Source organism: Styela clava, chromosome 8, assembly GCF_964204865.1.
Source record: "Styela clava chromosome 8, kaStyClav1.hap1.2, whole genome shotgun sequence".
NCBI classification, from domain to species: domain Eukaryota; kingdom Metazoa; phylum Chordata; class Ascidiacea; order Stolidobranchia; family Styelidae; genus Styela; species Styela clava.
The window spans coordinates 5,747,928-5,765,751 of record NC_135257.1 but is presented as its reverse complement, the minus strand read 5'-3'; the positions used below and the strand labels follow the sequence as shown (position 1 = coordinate 5,765,751).

Sequence of the window (17,824 nt, the reverse complement as noted above, 5' to 3'; positions counted from 1 at the left end):
ATTGTCACTTCTCCTGCAAAAATGAGTCTAGTCATATTCTACGGTTGTTTTAACTATACTGAGGTATTAGGCTAAAAGTTCCTTCGTGCCGAGATATTATAAAAATAACTATGGTTTGCTATTCTTACTTTTACCATATGTAGTGCCAAAATAACTCACAAACTAAAAATAAAACATAATGCAATTGTGCAAATGGTGGTTGTGGTTAGGCATATGTTTCTGTCGTTACCTCCACCTAACATAAAAACGGGCCTTGACAGTTTGGTTCAGACTGCATCGGATGTATTCATCAATTTAATATCCCCTTATTTGAATTTTTGGCTTTGTTATGTTGGAAAGTCATGACAAATATCATGGACTATTTGTTTTGTCTATTACAAATTTCTAATTTAGGAAAGAGAGAAACAAAAAAGATTTGTAAGCAATGTTGTATTGTTGGAAAACCATCCACTTTATGACTCGCTCGAATCAGATCACGTGTTGTTTGTTTTCAACCACGTTCTTGAGTGATCGTATTCCAATATAGAATGTAGTAGAATGGAATATCTCATATATTTAATAGAGTTCAAAATTCTTTGTCGTCCAATGATTTTTATATAGCATTCTGAGTGAGAAAAATGCTTATTACATTCTAAATAAATTCTCCGTTGTCTAAGCTACATTTAAATATTTCACTATGTAGTAGTTATAAAGAAGACTAAAAATGGTTTACTTGCACGAGTGGTATTAGCATGTTCAGAGCTAACTAAAATAACCATTTCCAGCAATTAAATATTATTCGCTACGAGAATTGAATATGTAAATTAGGATATCAACAATGCCCGCGTTTATTAATATATATGAACGATTACTCATATTACGATTGCGTGTATATTGGAACATATTTGCATATTCCAAAGCAAAGCATTATATATAGGCATGCATGCGATCAAATACTTGAATCCAATACCAGCGTGGGTTGAAAAGAGGATCAGCGTTTAAAGTGAGGATAAACGAACATCATGAATCAACTGCAAGCCTATGAGTTTAAACGCCATCAAAAAATGGTGCGCGGATTTTTTAAAACCGGGGTAAGTAAAACCGAAATTCAAATATTAAATATGTAGATACATTAATTTTTATATATCCTTTTAAAATATAAAGCAGATACAAATGATTAAATGCAAAATTCTGTAGGTAAAAATTTATACATAAAACAAATATGTCAAAGTTATTTTGTTTCGCAATAATTCCACCGACAGTCAGTGATGGGTACTAAATAACCGGTGCTCCCGAAGTATGCGAACCAAGATGGCGGACATCGGAACGTAACATGGGTAACAGGTTAGGGTTAGGCGATAATTTCTTTCCAATTTTCCTTATTTTAGTCATATTATCAGTTCGAAGACTAGCCAAGAGCCTCCCGTAGTATTTATACCTAAAATTATGGCCTAACCCTAACCTAGTACACATATTATATTCCGATGTCCGCCATCTTGGTTCGCATACTTCGGGAGCCCCAAATAACCACTTAATTTGAAATCAATTCTCCGTGGGTTGTGGAAGGTTTGAACTCATTAAAATTAAGTACATTGATTGCATTTATCACTTCAATTAGAGGACAATCACAGCATGTTGAGAGTGTCATGTTTTGAGCAAACCTACTAAAATTAAACATCGAGTAGTAAAAAATGAGATTTTCTTTACAGGTTGCGCAAGTTGTCTTCGGAATTTTAGCCGTTGTTCTGGGTGTCATTTCCTTATCAATTCGTCATATACATGATACCGAGGGATTCTTGATTATGTCTTCACATATGAATGTTTGGAGTAACTTTGTGGTAAGCTTGTGTGACCAGATTGTTTGTAGAAATAACTTGACACATAGGCTTACAATAGTTTTTATTCTCCACATTTTTTCCTTTCAGAAACTTTGACTTGTATGATAATAGCAGTTTGTTCTAGTAGCAGTTTGACCAATAGCAAAGTAGTAGCCAGACAGTAATATAGCATATCGTCAAGCTAATAACCGAATTGCGTAAGTCATATTCGGCGATTTTGAGTTTTTTATAAAATAGGTATTTATGTAATGCTGCGCACCTGTCTGTTCACTCAGATTTTATTTTAAGAATTCCGAAACCCCTAAAAATGGAGATTTAGTATGACATGCACATTTGTGCAATTGTTTCGTCATAATGAATTATCATTGTTACCGCAGGACTAGGCAAAATAACCTCAGCGAAGTATTTTCGAGTTTTTGCAGCTCGGATTCTAGCTTAACGCGTATTAATTTGAATTTATACTACAGTATGGGAAGACGTGCACTTGTGATATTCACTGTCCGAGTCCAATTCACCTTGGTTGGCTTTTATATTGGGTGCATTGCTGTTTTATTCTTTATATTTAATCTTAGTCCTATTCCGGGGGGTGTGCAGAACGTGTTATATTGATGAAATATATATTTTTAAACATAAAAAATAATGTAATTGAAACTGATTAGCTATTTTGAGGATTAGACATTAGAGATACTGAGAATTACATTCGTTTCTGGAATGTTTCGTTTTCAGGACTGGTGCATATAGCAAAGTTGCAAAATTGCGTATGTCCCCAAGTCATAGACACACTTCTGCCTAAGTCACGGTTCGCCATTATGACGTAACTTAGCTGCGTCATACAAATTAACTTAAATCCGGCTACGATCAAAAAATTGAACCATGGCAAATTATTGACTCTCAATGGCATAACAATATCATCAGGAAGTTTTTCTCGAAACTGCTAAAAATGACTTACGCAGTTCGGTTATTAGCGTGACGATATCAGTAAACATAACTATAAAAACATCACATTTAGTTTTGCATCACTGGCGGAATAGGAATTGCAACTAAAGAAAATCCTTCTTCTACTTTGGTGAGTTTGTTGTCGAAAATTATAGCCATTCAATCTTCTAAACATAAAGAAGGCCAACTCTAATTTGAAGAATACACTATCTTGTTACTTGTTTACGGTACATTGATTGTCGAACTCTCGAGATGGAAATAGATTTGATAAAATATGTGGCGGCGATTGTACAAAAGTGACAAAGGTTGAACACGAGCGAATTTGAATACTGTTCTACCATATGGCAATAAAAGAATCTCATGTAATAGTTTAAAGAGACAGAGTAGCATACCATAAAACATATCAACGAAATCCAATTAAACCATAGGAAGTAACGTCAATTTAATGCATTTCAGGCAAGTGCGTATTTTCGTCTGGGATTGTTTTCTATTTTGCTATCGTTTGCTCTTCTTATGATGAATATATTTGGACTTGTGTCGGCGCATGCAATATCTCCGATTGTTGCTGAGGGCGACAATTCTTTGAAAGTAAGCATCACAGTTTTATATGAAAAATGGATAAATTTTTGTTGTTGTTGTAACAAACTTAAACCATAAGGCATAATGATGTAAATAACAAAATTAACCAGAGGCAGAAATCACTCAAAGAATCTTAGCGAAAATACTTGTTTACATTGATAATTATTTTCAACACGATCGAACGAACTATCATGTATGTCTAAAAATCTTAAGAAGTCAATAGTATAATAGTATATACTATATAGGATAATAGGTTTACCGATGTAGCACATTGTAAAATTATGATATCCCATTTTTAATCGGCTGTGTTATTGCTAGTTGAACAAAATTTTAGATACCTGCTTTATGTTAACTAAAGGTATGTATCTTATAGTAATATACAGTATCGTTCTTTTGTGAAAAGAAATCTTGGCCACAGATTATGATTGTGCGATTGACTATTATTCGAGCTCCCCCATTCATTTTCAGCTCCACTTAGTTATTTCCAAATACATTTTATTTTATTTTTGTATCTGAATTATTTTTGCCTCTTTGCTTCAGATAACAATGATGGCAATTCACTCGACTCTCACAGCCATTGGTATATTGCAAATGAACCTTTTCTTAGTTTCCATTGCATACAAATGTTGCAGACCGCTGAATGTAAGTTGATTTAAATCATTGTTTTGCCGCGAATTCTCGCAAATGTGTATGAGAGTGATATATTTGTGACGCTATTGGCATTTTTTTGCGGGTAGTGAATAAAGAAAGAAAAACAAAACGTTTACATGCTCGAATTCAAATTTATATTCTGAAGAAATATATATAGACCTATTTATATTAAATTCGTTCTTACATTTCAGGACGCGAATGAGCAACTGAAATGTGAGCAAGCTCGCAGGCGACAGACATGATTGAGAGTCAATCTTCATGTTATACTTGTTTTAAATTCAGACTAGAGTACTGATGTTGTTATGCAAGAATGGCATTCAGTACAATTTTTGGAATAATGTTCGAAGTAGTGGTTGGTTCTTAGACATTTGAATATCAACATCCATAAAACGCCTTGTGAATTTCGATTACCTCATTATACTGATGAAATCACAAGATGTAGTATTTCAATTTAAGAAAGAAGAACGCTTTAACAGAATAATAACGTCATAAATCGTCTCAGTGAAAGAGATGGCTCTGTTCTGGTGATATCAAGCGATTGAATCTTCCCATAGTTAGTACTGGCAACATCTCAAGGTTTTTGTTGTCAATCAGCTTATTTTGATATTTTACTTTTTTAGTCTTTGCTGGATGTGGGTTTTCAATAAAATATGAAATATCGGTTGTCAAACAACAAGAAAGTTGTTTGTAGTCTCGTTACCTTAGCAACCCAATAGTTTTAGATCATACCAGATCATGCAGGAAAGGGGATATAGTGATACGACTTACTAAACATTTGTCGAGTATTCCATTGGGCCATATTTACGTATATAATACCTCGCAAAACAGCAGACTATAAACTAAGATGTCGACAAACTATTGAAATAGATCGTGAAATCAAAACGTGAAATTGATCTTTAAGACAAAGATCTATCATCTTAGAGTTGTAATCCCGGGATCCATTAACTATGCTCCCACATACATTTGCACCCTGAGATATTTGCACCCACGGACCTCTGCATTTACAGGCATTTGTACCCGCGGACATTTACACCCACGTACATTTGCACCTGTGTACATTTTCATTCACGGACATTTGCTTCTATAAAAATTTATTTAGCTGCTATTTTTTCAGTTGAAACAATGAGTAAAACAGATATAATTACAGAATATACTAAGCAAGCGTGGTCACTTGGTGTGTGCATGTATTTATTTTGTCGTTTTATTGATACTTGATTGAACACTCTCGTGAAGCAGAAATATTTATAAATATAAATGCTCATTTTTTCTACTTAAAAACGCTCGATTTTGCAGCTATTCCTGATCTTGGTCCTATGGCAGTCATTTGCCTTTTTGTTGACGAAAACTTCCCCATGTACTCGTTCACTCTATGACGCAGGTGAGAGATGTCATATTTCTGTCTCTGAATTCTTTGCTCAAAATCATATTTTTCTTCTTCGAGTTTATAGAGCCAATTCCACAGTTCTCGAGCTTTTTCTTGTGTTTTTTCTGTGCTGAGATGATCGATATTGAGGGGTTTTCTTCGATCGGCAAGAAATTTCTTCTTTTTTTCACGCTCGGTTTGTCTTTTGTTAGGCTTGTTCTTTTCAGCTCTGGCAAGGTAACCTCCATAGTGTAATGACATGCCAATTGCAGCCTTTTTACGCACTTCATCTTCCTGCCTTTTTTGGTCTTCTTCCTCTTCTCTTTTCTTCCTTTCCTCTTTTTCGCGAGCCTGTCGTTCTTTTTCAATTTCCATCCTTATTTTCATCTGTTCCTCTCTTTCCGCTTTTCTTTTTTCAATCCTAATTCTGAGTAGTTCGAGATCTTCTTCTTCTTTTTTTCTTGCTTCAAAATGCGAGTTGATCAATGTTTGTAATTCTGTCATATCTTTATCCATTCGCTTTTTATAAATACTTTCCAACTGAAGTGATTGTTCGCCAGGATGAACTTCTGGAGGGACAAGTATTGGTGTGACGACCTTGTTTTCAGTTTTTTCAACATTGTTTTCTTTATCAGTCTTATACCCACTGTCGTGATCATTTGAGCTTTTATTAGTAGGTTTAGTTGAAACATCACCATTGCGAGGATTTTCCTCATCTTCATGTCCATTGTGCTTTTCGCTATTATTCTCTTCTTTTTCTTCCTCAGTTCCAGAATCCTCATTTTTTTCGTCTTCAGTTCCAGATTCCTCATTTTTTTCGTTTTCAGTTCCAGATTCCTCGGACTCATCTTCCGTCGAATATTCTTCTTCGCTTTCAGACATTATAACTTGTCTTTTAACAGTGTTGGAATCTAGGAACCTATTGCAACCTACGCGAACTTGTGTTGATATAAGGACATTGGTATGGGTATAACTGACATATATACTTCAAAATTCTTATAATCTGACGTCAACATTCCCGTGTCGCGACAGACAATCTGGTTTCTATCACTCGACGTCCTTATCGTAACATGCAGTCAAAGCTTATTTTGAACGATGGTAATCTGGTACTAAATTAAAAATATCCGTATGAAGTAACTGATTTTGCAAGATAATCGGTGTAAATTTCATAGTTTCAGTTTAATTGTGTATTCACACTACTGGGACGAGAAATAAGCAGAGTAAATAAGTGAAATATATACCAGAAAATAAAAGTTAGAAAAGTTGGAGCACTTTTTGCAACTGAAATGATAATTCGAAAAAAAAAAATTCATAAGCAAGCGGCAAATAAAATTAAATTGACTTGTACGTACTAGAACGATGCCCAGTAATGTTAGGAACGGAGACAACGAATAGAAGCAGGATTGTAAGTAAAAGAGCCGATACTAAAGTGTGTTTTTCGAACCTTATCGACGTACAAAATCAAACGTATATTTTGACAAAGCAACATAATATTTCACCAAAATTTGTTAAACCAACCGTTTTAATTCCGGAACACTTCTTTAAAAGATTAAAATAGATTATAAATGACTTATTCAAAATTGAATCTTGAGGCCATGGACTTCGTAATGTCGTTTTCAGCCTACCCGGAACACTTCTTTAAAAGTTAAAAATAGATTATAAATGACTTATTCAAAATTGAATCTTGAGGCCATGGAATTCGTAATGTCGTTTTCAGTCTACCCTGCCTATTAGCAAATCCGGCCCTGACGACCTTCAATACATTTGAGAATAAACTGAAGATGGTCACTGTTACTATTTAGATTAGAAAACAAATAGGCGAACCTTTATCTGGTTTCAAATACATTCAATTGGAAGATAATAGAATGGTACCAGATAATGTTTTCTTCCCGGAATCGTACAATTGGATAAAGACATTCATACAATGTGCTGTAATATTGTTCACTTTTATCTACTTAGGTTCACAAATCACTATTAAGTTACGTTCTTGTAAGTATAAATGAACAATATTTTATAAAATCTTAATGATTCATCAATAATATGCTGCAGTAAGTTGCAATAAACATTCAGACATCAAAATTTTCTCGTAAACGTGCAGTTTATTTTAGCTTACGACTCAAATCTAAGTTTGCCAATGACGACAGCGCAGCACTTTAATATCCGATCCAAGGACGACCAATCCTTTGTTTTAAAGTTTATTGACGAACCCGCCCTGCGTCATCGGATATTGTTTGATTAATGTTAATAAAGGTAAATTTACACAACCTAAGTTAAACGACCGTGGTGCAATTATACGATTCAAAACACGTTCAAAACGTCGGCTATGCCCAACAATATCTTGTTTATAATGCCCGTAAATGTGAGTATGCGATTCGAAACAGCGTTGTGGTTTGTGTTACTAGATTTGGCTGGACCAAAAAGCATACAAGGCCATAAACATTTATTTTGTGGATACCACGCTGTTTAGGAGTTTATAAAAGTTCATATTTTCATCTCGCCTGTCAAACAATTACGATAGTAACGTGAAATTGTATAGATGTCAATATGTTATAGTTATTTATAATATAGGCATGGAGCAGAAAGCTTAGTGTCATACGAAAGTTGGGGAGATTGTGATGATGGGTTTTCAATGCACGCAAAACAAATAGTGTATGGTCTGGTCAGTAGAATTATCAAGAAATTTATTGTCTGTTATTATGAATCGCATGGCTAGTAATTCGTCGTTTGTGTTCATTGAGTCTAAGTTTGTATTTTTTTCTAGCTGCTTTAATGTAATCGTGGTAATGGTCAATATCATTCTGATGATCTATCAATGGTGGCTTATGTTATTAACTGAATGATAAATTGAACAAAATGGAGATGAATTTTTCTAATAACATCGAAAAAGACGACAAAGAAACTGAATCGAAAAGGAGTAGTGAAAGCGAAATAACGGAAGAGGATGCAAACACAACTATTGTGTATATTGTACCAGTTGTGGAAACGCAGCAATCTGGTTTTGTTTTGAGCGAAAAGGATCGTCGCATTTTCAGAAATTTAGCTGTAAGTAGCCTATTTGTCTCTTTCCTAAACTATTGTTTTGTATGTATACTTCTTGAAATAGGAGCTTTGTTTTCAAACTTACATTTGGATAATAATTGCAATATGAATTCATCCGAAAGAATGTTTCAAATATTGTGTCAAGTATGACTATTTACAGGTATATGAAATACTGACAACGCCGGGTTTGACCTTTATTAGGTTTTACTGAAGTTCCACCTTATTCCTGATTGTATAGCAATTTAACGAAATTAAGTGAGAAAATTCTTCCTAGTATTCCAATTACTTGATTAGAGTTGTGTGGTAAAATGTATGCCAAAATATTTTTCAGTTATAGACAATTTTTATGAAAAACAATATTTCGATGTTGCTTGAAAAATCTGCAGAAAATAATATACATAAATATATATATATAATTAAAGCCAAAGTTCTTTAGCCATAGCCAGAGAGCAATATATTGGCATTTTTGAATATTACGCTAGACGAACCTCAGTGACCCTAATTACCGAAACACAACTTGTTTGCCAATGTATTATTCCGAGAAAAACAAACAATAAAGTAACGTATGACTTGAGTGGATGACCATATGGTTCAAAAACGTATGACATAAGCCTCGGGGTTTAGCATTTATTTTTCTACAAAAACTTTTTTTCCGACTATTTCCGTTCAGATCAGCATTTTGACTCCAGCCCCGCCCACATAGCCAAAGTTCATCGAAATAAACAATAAACTATTTACAGTACATTTTGAGATTGTCAGAATACTTGACGGCTCCACACAAGATGCTTTAGGCCGAAAGACACCAAATTTTGTTCAAAACAAGTAGGATTACTTCTAAGCATGGATAGCAGGTGCTTAGTAAAATAACTCCGGGTCTTTTCTTTTGCAAGCAAATGTTTTTAACTTGAATATGTAATTAAATTTAATTAACAGAATAAGTTGACATATCTTTCTTATCCTTCCACACTCAATTTAGACGGTACCTGTGAACTGGGCGTTAACCTTTCTTTTCATTTCTGCTTTAGATAATTCAAATCATGCTGGGCAGCGCGTGCATTGGATGTGGAATAGCGGCTTTAGTTTTGTGTGACGATTCTCTCACGTGCGGAGAAAATTACTGCTATGTAACAGATGAAGGAAGGTGGACAAATGTTGCAGCCACTATATGGGGTGGAGTTTTGGTAAGTGGCAATTAAAAAAGTTGAATATTATTAAGATTAAATTGCCTATTGAGCCTTCGGTTTGTTGTTTCCCAATATTTTTAACTTTGTGCTGAAGTCATGGCATATTACCTCCGTGTTTGGGCGCTCCAGAAGTATGTGTACCAAATGGATAACTAATTTCGTTCACCTATTTTACAGCAAGTTGTGTAAAGGGACTGATGCCTTTGGGCAAGGGGATATTCACTTGGCTAACACAGATAGTCCCCGAACTCGTAATAGAACTACAATAAGGAAAATCGAAATGAAATTATGGCCCAACCTTAACCTGGTACATATACTTCGGGAGTACCCGTGTTTGTGTTTTGTCAAACGAGTTATATATATATATATATATATAGAAAATAATTTCATTAAGTGAATAAACTAGTCTGACAAAAGAGATTGTAAGTTAATGATAAAAAATCGTATATGAACGGATGAGCGATGGAAGCTTATTCTGCACTATAGATGATGTTGAAATATCGATCGTCGATTCCCTCAGTTTGGTAGTTAAAAAACTTAGCAATTAGAAAAATTGGAATGGTCTAAGTAAGCATAATAGATGTTATATCATTACAATTCATTTTCTCATCACATCAAAAATTATCCATCATTTAAATATTACATTGCGAGAATAACCACTTTCCAACGTTACGTAACAGGTGATTGGTTGCGCTATATTCAGCCTTTGTCAAGATGATGCCAATGCAAGCTGCATGGTATGTTAAAATATCTACTTCCTCCTGTTCACAGTTTATTTATTTTTCTAGTTTCATATCTTGTATTTGTTTAAAAATGAGCAATCATTCTGGTGTTTACGTTAAGGGATACACATAGAAATAGGAGGAATCGCGACATTCGATCATCAATCGTTCAACCCTAACGTGTCATATCAACTTACTATGATGTGATTTGAGTAGGCTTAGCCTAACTATAAAACTTTTCCCAAACTCAGAATCTGCATACATTTCCGTAGCTGCTTCAGTGGCTATAAAACTGAAAGCTCGTTATTTACTGTGGGCCTACTATATACAATAGAATATAGTCATACGTTTTACTTTTTATTTCAGGTGATGACAAAATTCGTATTGAAATTCGTTGCCGGCATGACAACAGGAACAATAGTTGGACTGGAAATTGTTGCCGACATATATTCATGGGTATGTAGTAGGCCTATGTATTATTAGGAAATATGCGGTCAGTAGTCTTCGTACAAATTTCCAAAGCTGAGATATGCTATCAGTTTCGGGCATCTTTTAAAATTTTCCCAGAATATAAAAATGATTGCCCATCTTTGGGTTACGTGAATCTTTACACAAAATGGTTGTTGTTGGTGTAGTTAGTCTTGTTGCTGAGTCACTTTTTATTGGGTAAGAGTCGCTGTTCTGTTCAGCTAAGAAAGAAAAGTATAGTGATAGTATTCCAGCGACTTTTTCAACAGCAAGTAGCCTACTGAAAACAATACAATATTTATTGTAATCTGCTTGTCTGAGAAAGTCCTATTTTGTTCAGACGAAACGTTACAGAAATACATTTGTGTTAGTGTGCAGCAGGACTTTTGAATTGCATATTATGGTATTTTTATTCCTGCTACAGCATCCTTGCATTATACGCATACGGATCCACTAGCGCAAAGGCATTGGGGAAGGATCGGAAGTTAGTCTCGCGCAACCTATGCTGACATTCATATTTCATTTGGGATCTTCTCAGTAAGGAATACATTATTGCATCATAAGTGATCAGCCAGAACAGTTCAATTTATCCTAAGTTATAATAAAGGAAACGCACTAACGTTTGTTTCCGTGTAACTGTAAAATTTTGATAGACATTAGAGTCGATGTTGCGACTCCGAGCAGGTTTGAGTTGTAAGAAAACGATGCCAAATGGCTCTTTTAATGTAAAGGCTGTCGACCCGTGGTGTAGGAAGTTCTCGGATGAGTACATCTCGCCACTAGTAGGCTACATTATTCCGGCGATAGTGTTTCAAACATCGTCGTCTGTTCGGATTATCTATAAGAGTGAACACGCTAATATGTATCGATCACTCAACTATAAGCACAACGGTTACCGTGGCAGAAAAATAACAAAAGATATTCGCGGACCAGGGGTTGGGAAATACTGATTTAGACGCATAAAATGCGGTGATTACCGAGAGATTGGATGAATATGCCTTTCGTTTTTAAAATTATCAATATTGGGAATTATGAAACTTATTAATATTTCAATTGATATACCTATTTGGTGCAAAGGAAAGGTGTCTCTTAAGATATGTAAATCTTCCAAAGCATCTGTTGTTTAGGTTCACCAATCTGCCAAACAATTATGTATTTAACACTATTGGATTCATCAAATATACATATGAACACTATTAATATTGCCATTCGCATCGGGTTTAAGTCCGTATGGTGTTGCATCTTTTGGACAAGGTATTCCTCTATTTAGTACTACGATATAACGTTTGACGGTTTTGTGTATTTGTAGTATTGTCTATAAAAGTTGATATCGTTTCAAGCAGTTTCAAAATGGAGAGACAAAATATAAGCAACATTTTCCTGATCAATGCGTCTGAAAACATCATGTCGGAAATGTCTGTCACAAAAACTAACAATATTCAACATGATAAATCAAATATTTGGATTTTATTTGGTAGTCTATTCCTTGACATGATAACATTTATGTTGTGTTCTTACTTTCTTTTCGTGATCGCGCGATTCTACGAAAGAAATAATGAACGACACCGATTGGAAGCAATGAACAACATCAGTTTAACAGATTGGAATAGGCGAGCAAGAATTTCCATTCTCATTGCGGTTGCTTTTCTACTAGGCCTGATTTTTGTAAGTTCAATTCAAACTCTGTTGGAATATTTCCGGTGGGAAAACTGCAAGATTCTTAAATATCTTTACGGTATACTTTTCACCAATTTGGCGGCCATGGGTTCCATGTGGTGTACCCAACGAACTATATATAGCAATCCGTTCATCAGGCAGCTAACAAATGGAGTAATGAGATTTCTGAGCAAGACCAGTGGAGTTTTTATCTTATTGTGCCAAGTTTCTTTCATTGGATTAGTTAGAAACATATCCAGCCAATGCGCAAGTAGCCGACAATCTGCTTCTGTAGAAATCTCGTTAATTTTTTTAACTGCACGTCTTATAGAAAATTTTATATTTCTGGCTTTGTTTGCCCATCCTCTCATAAAGCACGAGAAAGATGAAAATACTGAAAGAGAAAGTTACGGTGCTAGAGCTTATAGCATATCTTTAATAAAACGTTCCCTTCGGGTATCTGTATCCTTTCTTGTGGTTACTATATTATCTGCAATCATAATACTTTCCCTGAAAGCGGTGAAATATGATTTTCCCCCAGTTCATAATGCCAACCTTGCAGTTAAAATTCTTTCAACCGTGTTCTACTTTCCAAATTGGAAATCCATATTGTTACCGTGGCGACAATCGGGTCGGGTGAATCCAGCAAGTGGAAATACTGCAAGTGATGGACTGGAAGTAATAGTTTCTGGTAATCGCTGACTTCTTTTAGAGTCTAAAATTTAGACCATCCAAATACACACTTATTTAGCAAACAAATTTTGTTTCTCTTGGCTTTCGAAAATCTGCACATTTTACAAAATATACTTTGTTGTTATACAAGCACACTTTATTGAAAATATTTGTACTATATAATATTTTTTGTCTTTTCAAAGCATCGTACTTCTTCTGTTTCTTTGAAACAAACAGTTTAATAATCTATTTTTTCATTTTTTTCCATGTCCTGCTTTCATTGTTCAGTTTCTTTTTTACCTTTTTTTGTTATTTTTCATCAAACAAAGAAATGTGCATTACAATATAAATAAATATAACTTTCAGTTCATTAATGAATTAGCAGTAGTCAGCTTTGTATAGCAATAGAGCTCATTTTCAATGTATGCCTGGTGGCTGCGAAGCCTACGAGCGCAGATCGATGCACTATTGTTTTTAGTCGTCAACATGGGACTGCACAATTCCTATTGCTTAGTAATTACGTATGTCAGGGTTGTACGTAATCTGGCCAAATCCAGAAATAATATATGAAACTTCAATTGATGAAAAAGAAGAACGCAATGCTCACATAATTGAGCACGAAAGTCAAATGTCAAAAATAAGTGTTCAATTACGCAATTTGAAAGATTTTTCCTGGATTAAAACAACGGGATGTTTGGTTAAATATCGTGTCCCAGCATAGAAGTCAGTGAAAGGGAAGGTGATATACGCCTGACGGCTCCGCCATTTTCCAGTACGAAAAATTTGAGATTGATTGGTCCATTAATTGCGAAGCAAATCCATTTAGAAGAAAAATGCATAGGTGCACTTTGTGTTCAATGACAGAGTTTGAAATTTGTCGAAGTAATATTCTGACATAGAATTAAACCTTGGACAAGGTTTTAGTATAATGAATTATAATATAAGGCTTAACCCAACAAAAGAATGAATCTGTTGTGAACGTGGAAGAAAATTTAGTCATTTCTGCATGAAAAGCGTCTTGGTTAGCTCTGTTTAAACATTCGTAAATCATTATCAATGCGTTACCGCCTTAAAAATTCATGGATTTACGTGAGAATATACTTGCAATATACAGATTACTGTAAGATTACGGCGAGATAAGGGGCGTTTACTGAAGATCTCACAGTGCGCAGTTATCTTATTAAAAACAGTGAGCTTCTTCGTGTTTTGTGCACAAGCGTATCTTATACAAATAAAGTGGGCATAATGGACCTTTCCCCGAGCATCGACTTCCTTGTTTACTTCGTAACATTGGCCAATCAGCAAGATGCAAAAAGTGACGTAACAATGCCCCTTTTCGCATCCGCTCAGACACTTTTTTCACTCAGACAGATTTCAAGTAAACATTGAATGTAAACATTACCTCGTTTTCGCGTTTTTGAACTCTATTCGTTAGTTTTCAGTTGTGTTTTGGGAACTTAAATAAAAATCAGATTATTCAATGATAACTCTGTCTTTCTAGAAGTTTTAATTTAATTGCAGTAATAAAAATTAGTGTAGAAATAGCTGTGATAGACAAGCCTGAAATTCTTTACCGGTACTTTTAAAAAACAGATTGTTGTATGCGATGAATCATAATGATGATTTGAAACACATACCATTTTACAGGCGCCAACTCGCAAAAGCACTCTTAAAATAGACCTAACAATTTTGCAATGGTAAAGTATAGGGAGAATTTTCCGAGTGTCAAAGGTCGGGGAAAGGTCCATAGGCGACAGATAGCATCTCTGGACTCTTATGCATTGACAACTGTAAAAAAAAAACGCAAAACTCTCCATCTATCATCTATTACCAGGCCCTCTTCCCATTCAATGGCATACAGGTATAAGAAAGGAACGATCATGAGATCTCATCATACTGCAGCCTCTCATTGCACGTCGCGTTGGGAAACCAGGGTTACTGGCGAATGTGCCCATTTGTTAAGTACATAAGTAAATAAAGTCAAAGTAATGAAAGAAGCTATATTTTTAAAAAGTTCTGATTGAAATAAATGTCGTTTAATTAGGGTTTTTCAAATAACATTTGATTGTAAATTCAAAATTATTCTAGGAATGTGAATCGTTGATGATCGTTCACTCAATATCAGCATCTCTCTCATTCATTTTACTCATTGTTTTTTTGATCGACATTTTATATTCTGTACATCTTCAATGCAAATGCAAATGCGGAAAAAACACAACGGAAGAAATAGAGGTAATAAATCTGTAGTAATATTATGCTTTGACTAAATTGTTTATAGGTAATACGTGAAGCTTTTAACATCTGCCCTGCTTACTTATTCCAACCATTTTTCGCAAATTTCATATCTATACCCTACCCCAGTGCATACCATGTTAATTTACTAATCTCATAAGAAGCTTCTGGTCAGCTGGCACGCAACATAGCAGCTTTCATGCTAACAGAGATTGTGTTAAGATTGCCTCTTATTAATCTTATATGCCTGATGCACAATAGTTTGCCAAAAAATATCATGCTATATATATATGTGAATCGAAATCATAATGATGTTTTGAAATTAAACTAACAAAACTTTTTCAATTGAATGAGTTTATAAATGATATTCTCTCCAACATCGTTAAATATATGATCATCTGTCATGTATATGATTATTTCTACAAAATATTTCAGGTGAAGACAAGTAGCTCACAGACAACTATTGCTAATCCACAGATAGTGTTACCTTCAGGTCAAACTATTGTTATTGAAGGTTAGTAGTATTTTCACAGACAACTATTCAAAAAAATTGATGCACACTATAGGGCATAGGCTATCATATTCTGTCTTGAATGAGATGTAGATTCCTGATGCTTTATAACGAACAATTGTGATCATAGTTTAATTAAGTTTTGATTAATTTTGTGCATTAATACTTGCGTTTATATCATATTATGTAAGTTCGTTGTTTCACGACAAAACACATTTTATTTTCAAAATTTACTGCCTTCTAATATAATTTCTAAAATTCGGTATTCGGTTCAACACAATGATATTGGTCATTCACTGTTCCCATCTTACGGCATGCTGTTACGTTGCAAAAGATGTTGCTAGAAATTCAAATACATTATATAATACATTTATTTCATTAAATATACTTTATTTTGGTGAAATTACTTCAAGATGATTCTTTTGCTACTCGACAAACTTTTAGATATCCAATTCCAATTCATTTTATCTTTTCATCAAAGAAACTTTAGATATTTTTATCAGGTGCTTATATATTTTCATACATATGTTGTTTCAGAACAACCTGCCAGCGCGCCTGGAACCCCAAAAGTAGCATACAGAGAAGAACGCCGCGGAAGTACCATCAGCGTTATTTATCTCCCTAAAGTAACAACCTGATTCTGAAGCAAAAACACAGTTTTAGCAGACCTGAATATTATAAAAAAAAATTGCATCATAAATAAGAGACAAACTTTTTCTCTATCTGTAAAGTTGGTAACCGATTTACCGTTGAAGTTGAGCTTTTGTGTCTTTTTCATGTTTCAAGCACACTATTATTATACATCGGGAATTAAGTAAGTTTGTTGAATTAGATCACTTTTTCACTAGAAAACGACTTGATAAACCTATCAATTCGACTCAATCCTATAATTTTTTCATTGCAATTTTACATGTTTTGATTTTGTGATTTTGAATTCTTTCTATATCGTTGCTTCTAGAAATAGCTATACTTATATTTAACTCAAGTGTCATGTGTCATAGAAACCGAAACCACCATTCGTCAACTGCAAATCAAATTACGTGTTTGGTTTTTTATTTGTAGTATTAGCCATGTTTGCATCCACCTTTCTCCTTTCCCTTCACACCCTAATGAAAATATGTGCAGTACGTTCATAAACAGTTAGTTCTTCTTTTACAATTTTTTTTTCATTTCTAATTTCCTTTTTTTTATATAAATACTATCTACATTGCTTTGATTTTTAATATTAAGTATATTTCAAATATCCATTTTTTCCTTATTTCTATACCATCAAATAAAGTATTACTATGTTCAGCTTCAAGGTTGAAACGGTTTTTTAACTTTTTTCAAAAATGAAACATTAATACCGATATTTTATGATATATATATATACAATGTTTATATGTAAACTGTAATGTGAATATATGTTGAATGTGTAAACTGATAATTAGTTTTATGCGTTGTATACATGTAGCCTATTCTATCTACAGCAGCATTTCTTAACCTGGGGTGAATTTACCCCTGGGGGTAAATTTCTTCATTCTTGGGGGTAAATTTCGTTATTGTAAAAAATATTTCAAACAAACACAAAACATATCTATTTGCTTGTTTTGTTACGAGAAATCAGTGTCAGCGTATTATTTATTAATAGTGGCCATATTTCAAACAAAATTGAAAACCAACACACATAAATAAGTCGAGTTCTTTTCATTAAATTTTGACCCCCTTTCTTTAAAAGACTTGGAAGACTCAAAAAATCGTTAGTAACGTGTGCGATTGCAATTTACTATAATCGCCGATATTTTTCGTCAGCGTGGCTTGTTATTTTGGTCGTAAACACCTTAACGTCGGTGTTTATTTTCGCTAAATCACATATTTCCTTCGACAGAATTATGTCGTATGTTCATCGGCGGGAATATGCTCAAGTATATCATTTAATTAGTAACGCTAATTTATTGGTTGACAGGCGGCAATATAAAATACTAAACATAAAACCCAAAACAATAGAAGTTTCG

The 17,824-nt window shown here is 34.2% G+C and overlaps 2 protein-coding genes and 1 pseudogene across 2 annotated transcripts; 2 read left to right on the top strand and 1 right to left on the bottom strand.

Moving 5' to 3' along the window:
- The first annotated feature begins 922 nt into the window (after nucleotides 1–922).
- On the top strand, nucleotides 923–4,657 carry LOC120346309 (uncharacterized). The gene is made up of 6 exons (XM_039416017.2): nucleotides 923–1,070; nucleotides 1,689–1,817; nucleotides 2,827–2,883; nucleotides 3,210–3,341; nucleotides 3,873–3,974; nucleotides 4,175–4,657. Exons 1-6 carry the CDS (start codon nucleotides 1,002–1,004, stop codon nucleotides 4,223–4,225), a joined length of 540 nt encoding a protein of 179 aa, XP_039271951.2. The 5' UTR covers nucleotides 923–1,001; the 3' UTR covers nucleotides 4,226–4,657.
- A 385-nt stretch (nucleotides 4,658–5,042) lies between these two features.
- On the bottom strand, nucleotides 5,043–6,306 carry LOC120346122 (troponin T, fast skeletal muscle isoforms pseudogene; annotated as a pseudogene).
- Nucleotides 6,307–8,129: 1,823 nt separating this feature from the next.
- LOC120345852 (uncharacterized) lies at nucleotides 8,130–17,078 on the top strand. Its single transcript, XM_039415424.2, has 7 exons — nucleotides 8,130–8,388; nucleotides 9,411–9,566; nucleotides 10,250–10,306; nucleotides 10,658–10,747; nucleotides 15,176–15,319; nucleotides 15,755–15,833; nucleotides 16,368–17,078. Exons 1-7 carry the CDS (start codon nucleotides 8,200–8,202, stop codon nucleotides 16,466–16,468), a joined length of 816 nt encoding a protein of 271 aa, XP_039271358.2. The 5' UTR covers nucleotides 8,130–8,199; the 3' UTR covers nucleotides 16,469–17,078.
- The last annotated feature ends 746 nt before the right edge of the window (nucleotides 17,079–17,824 follow it).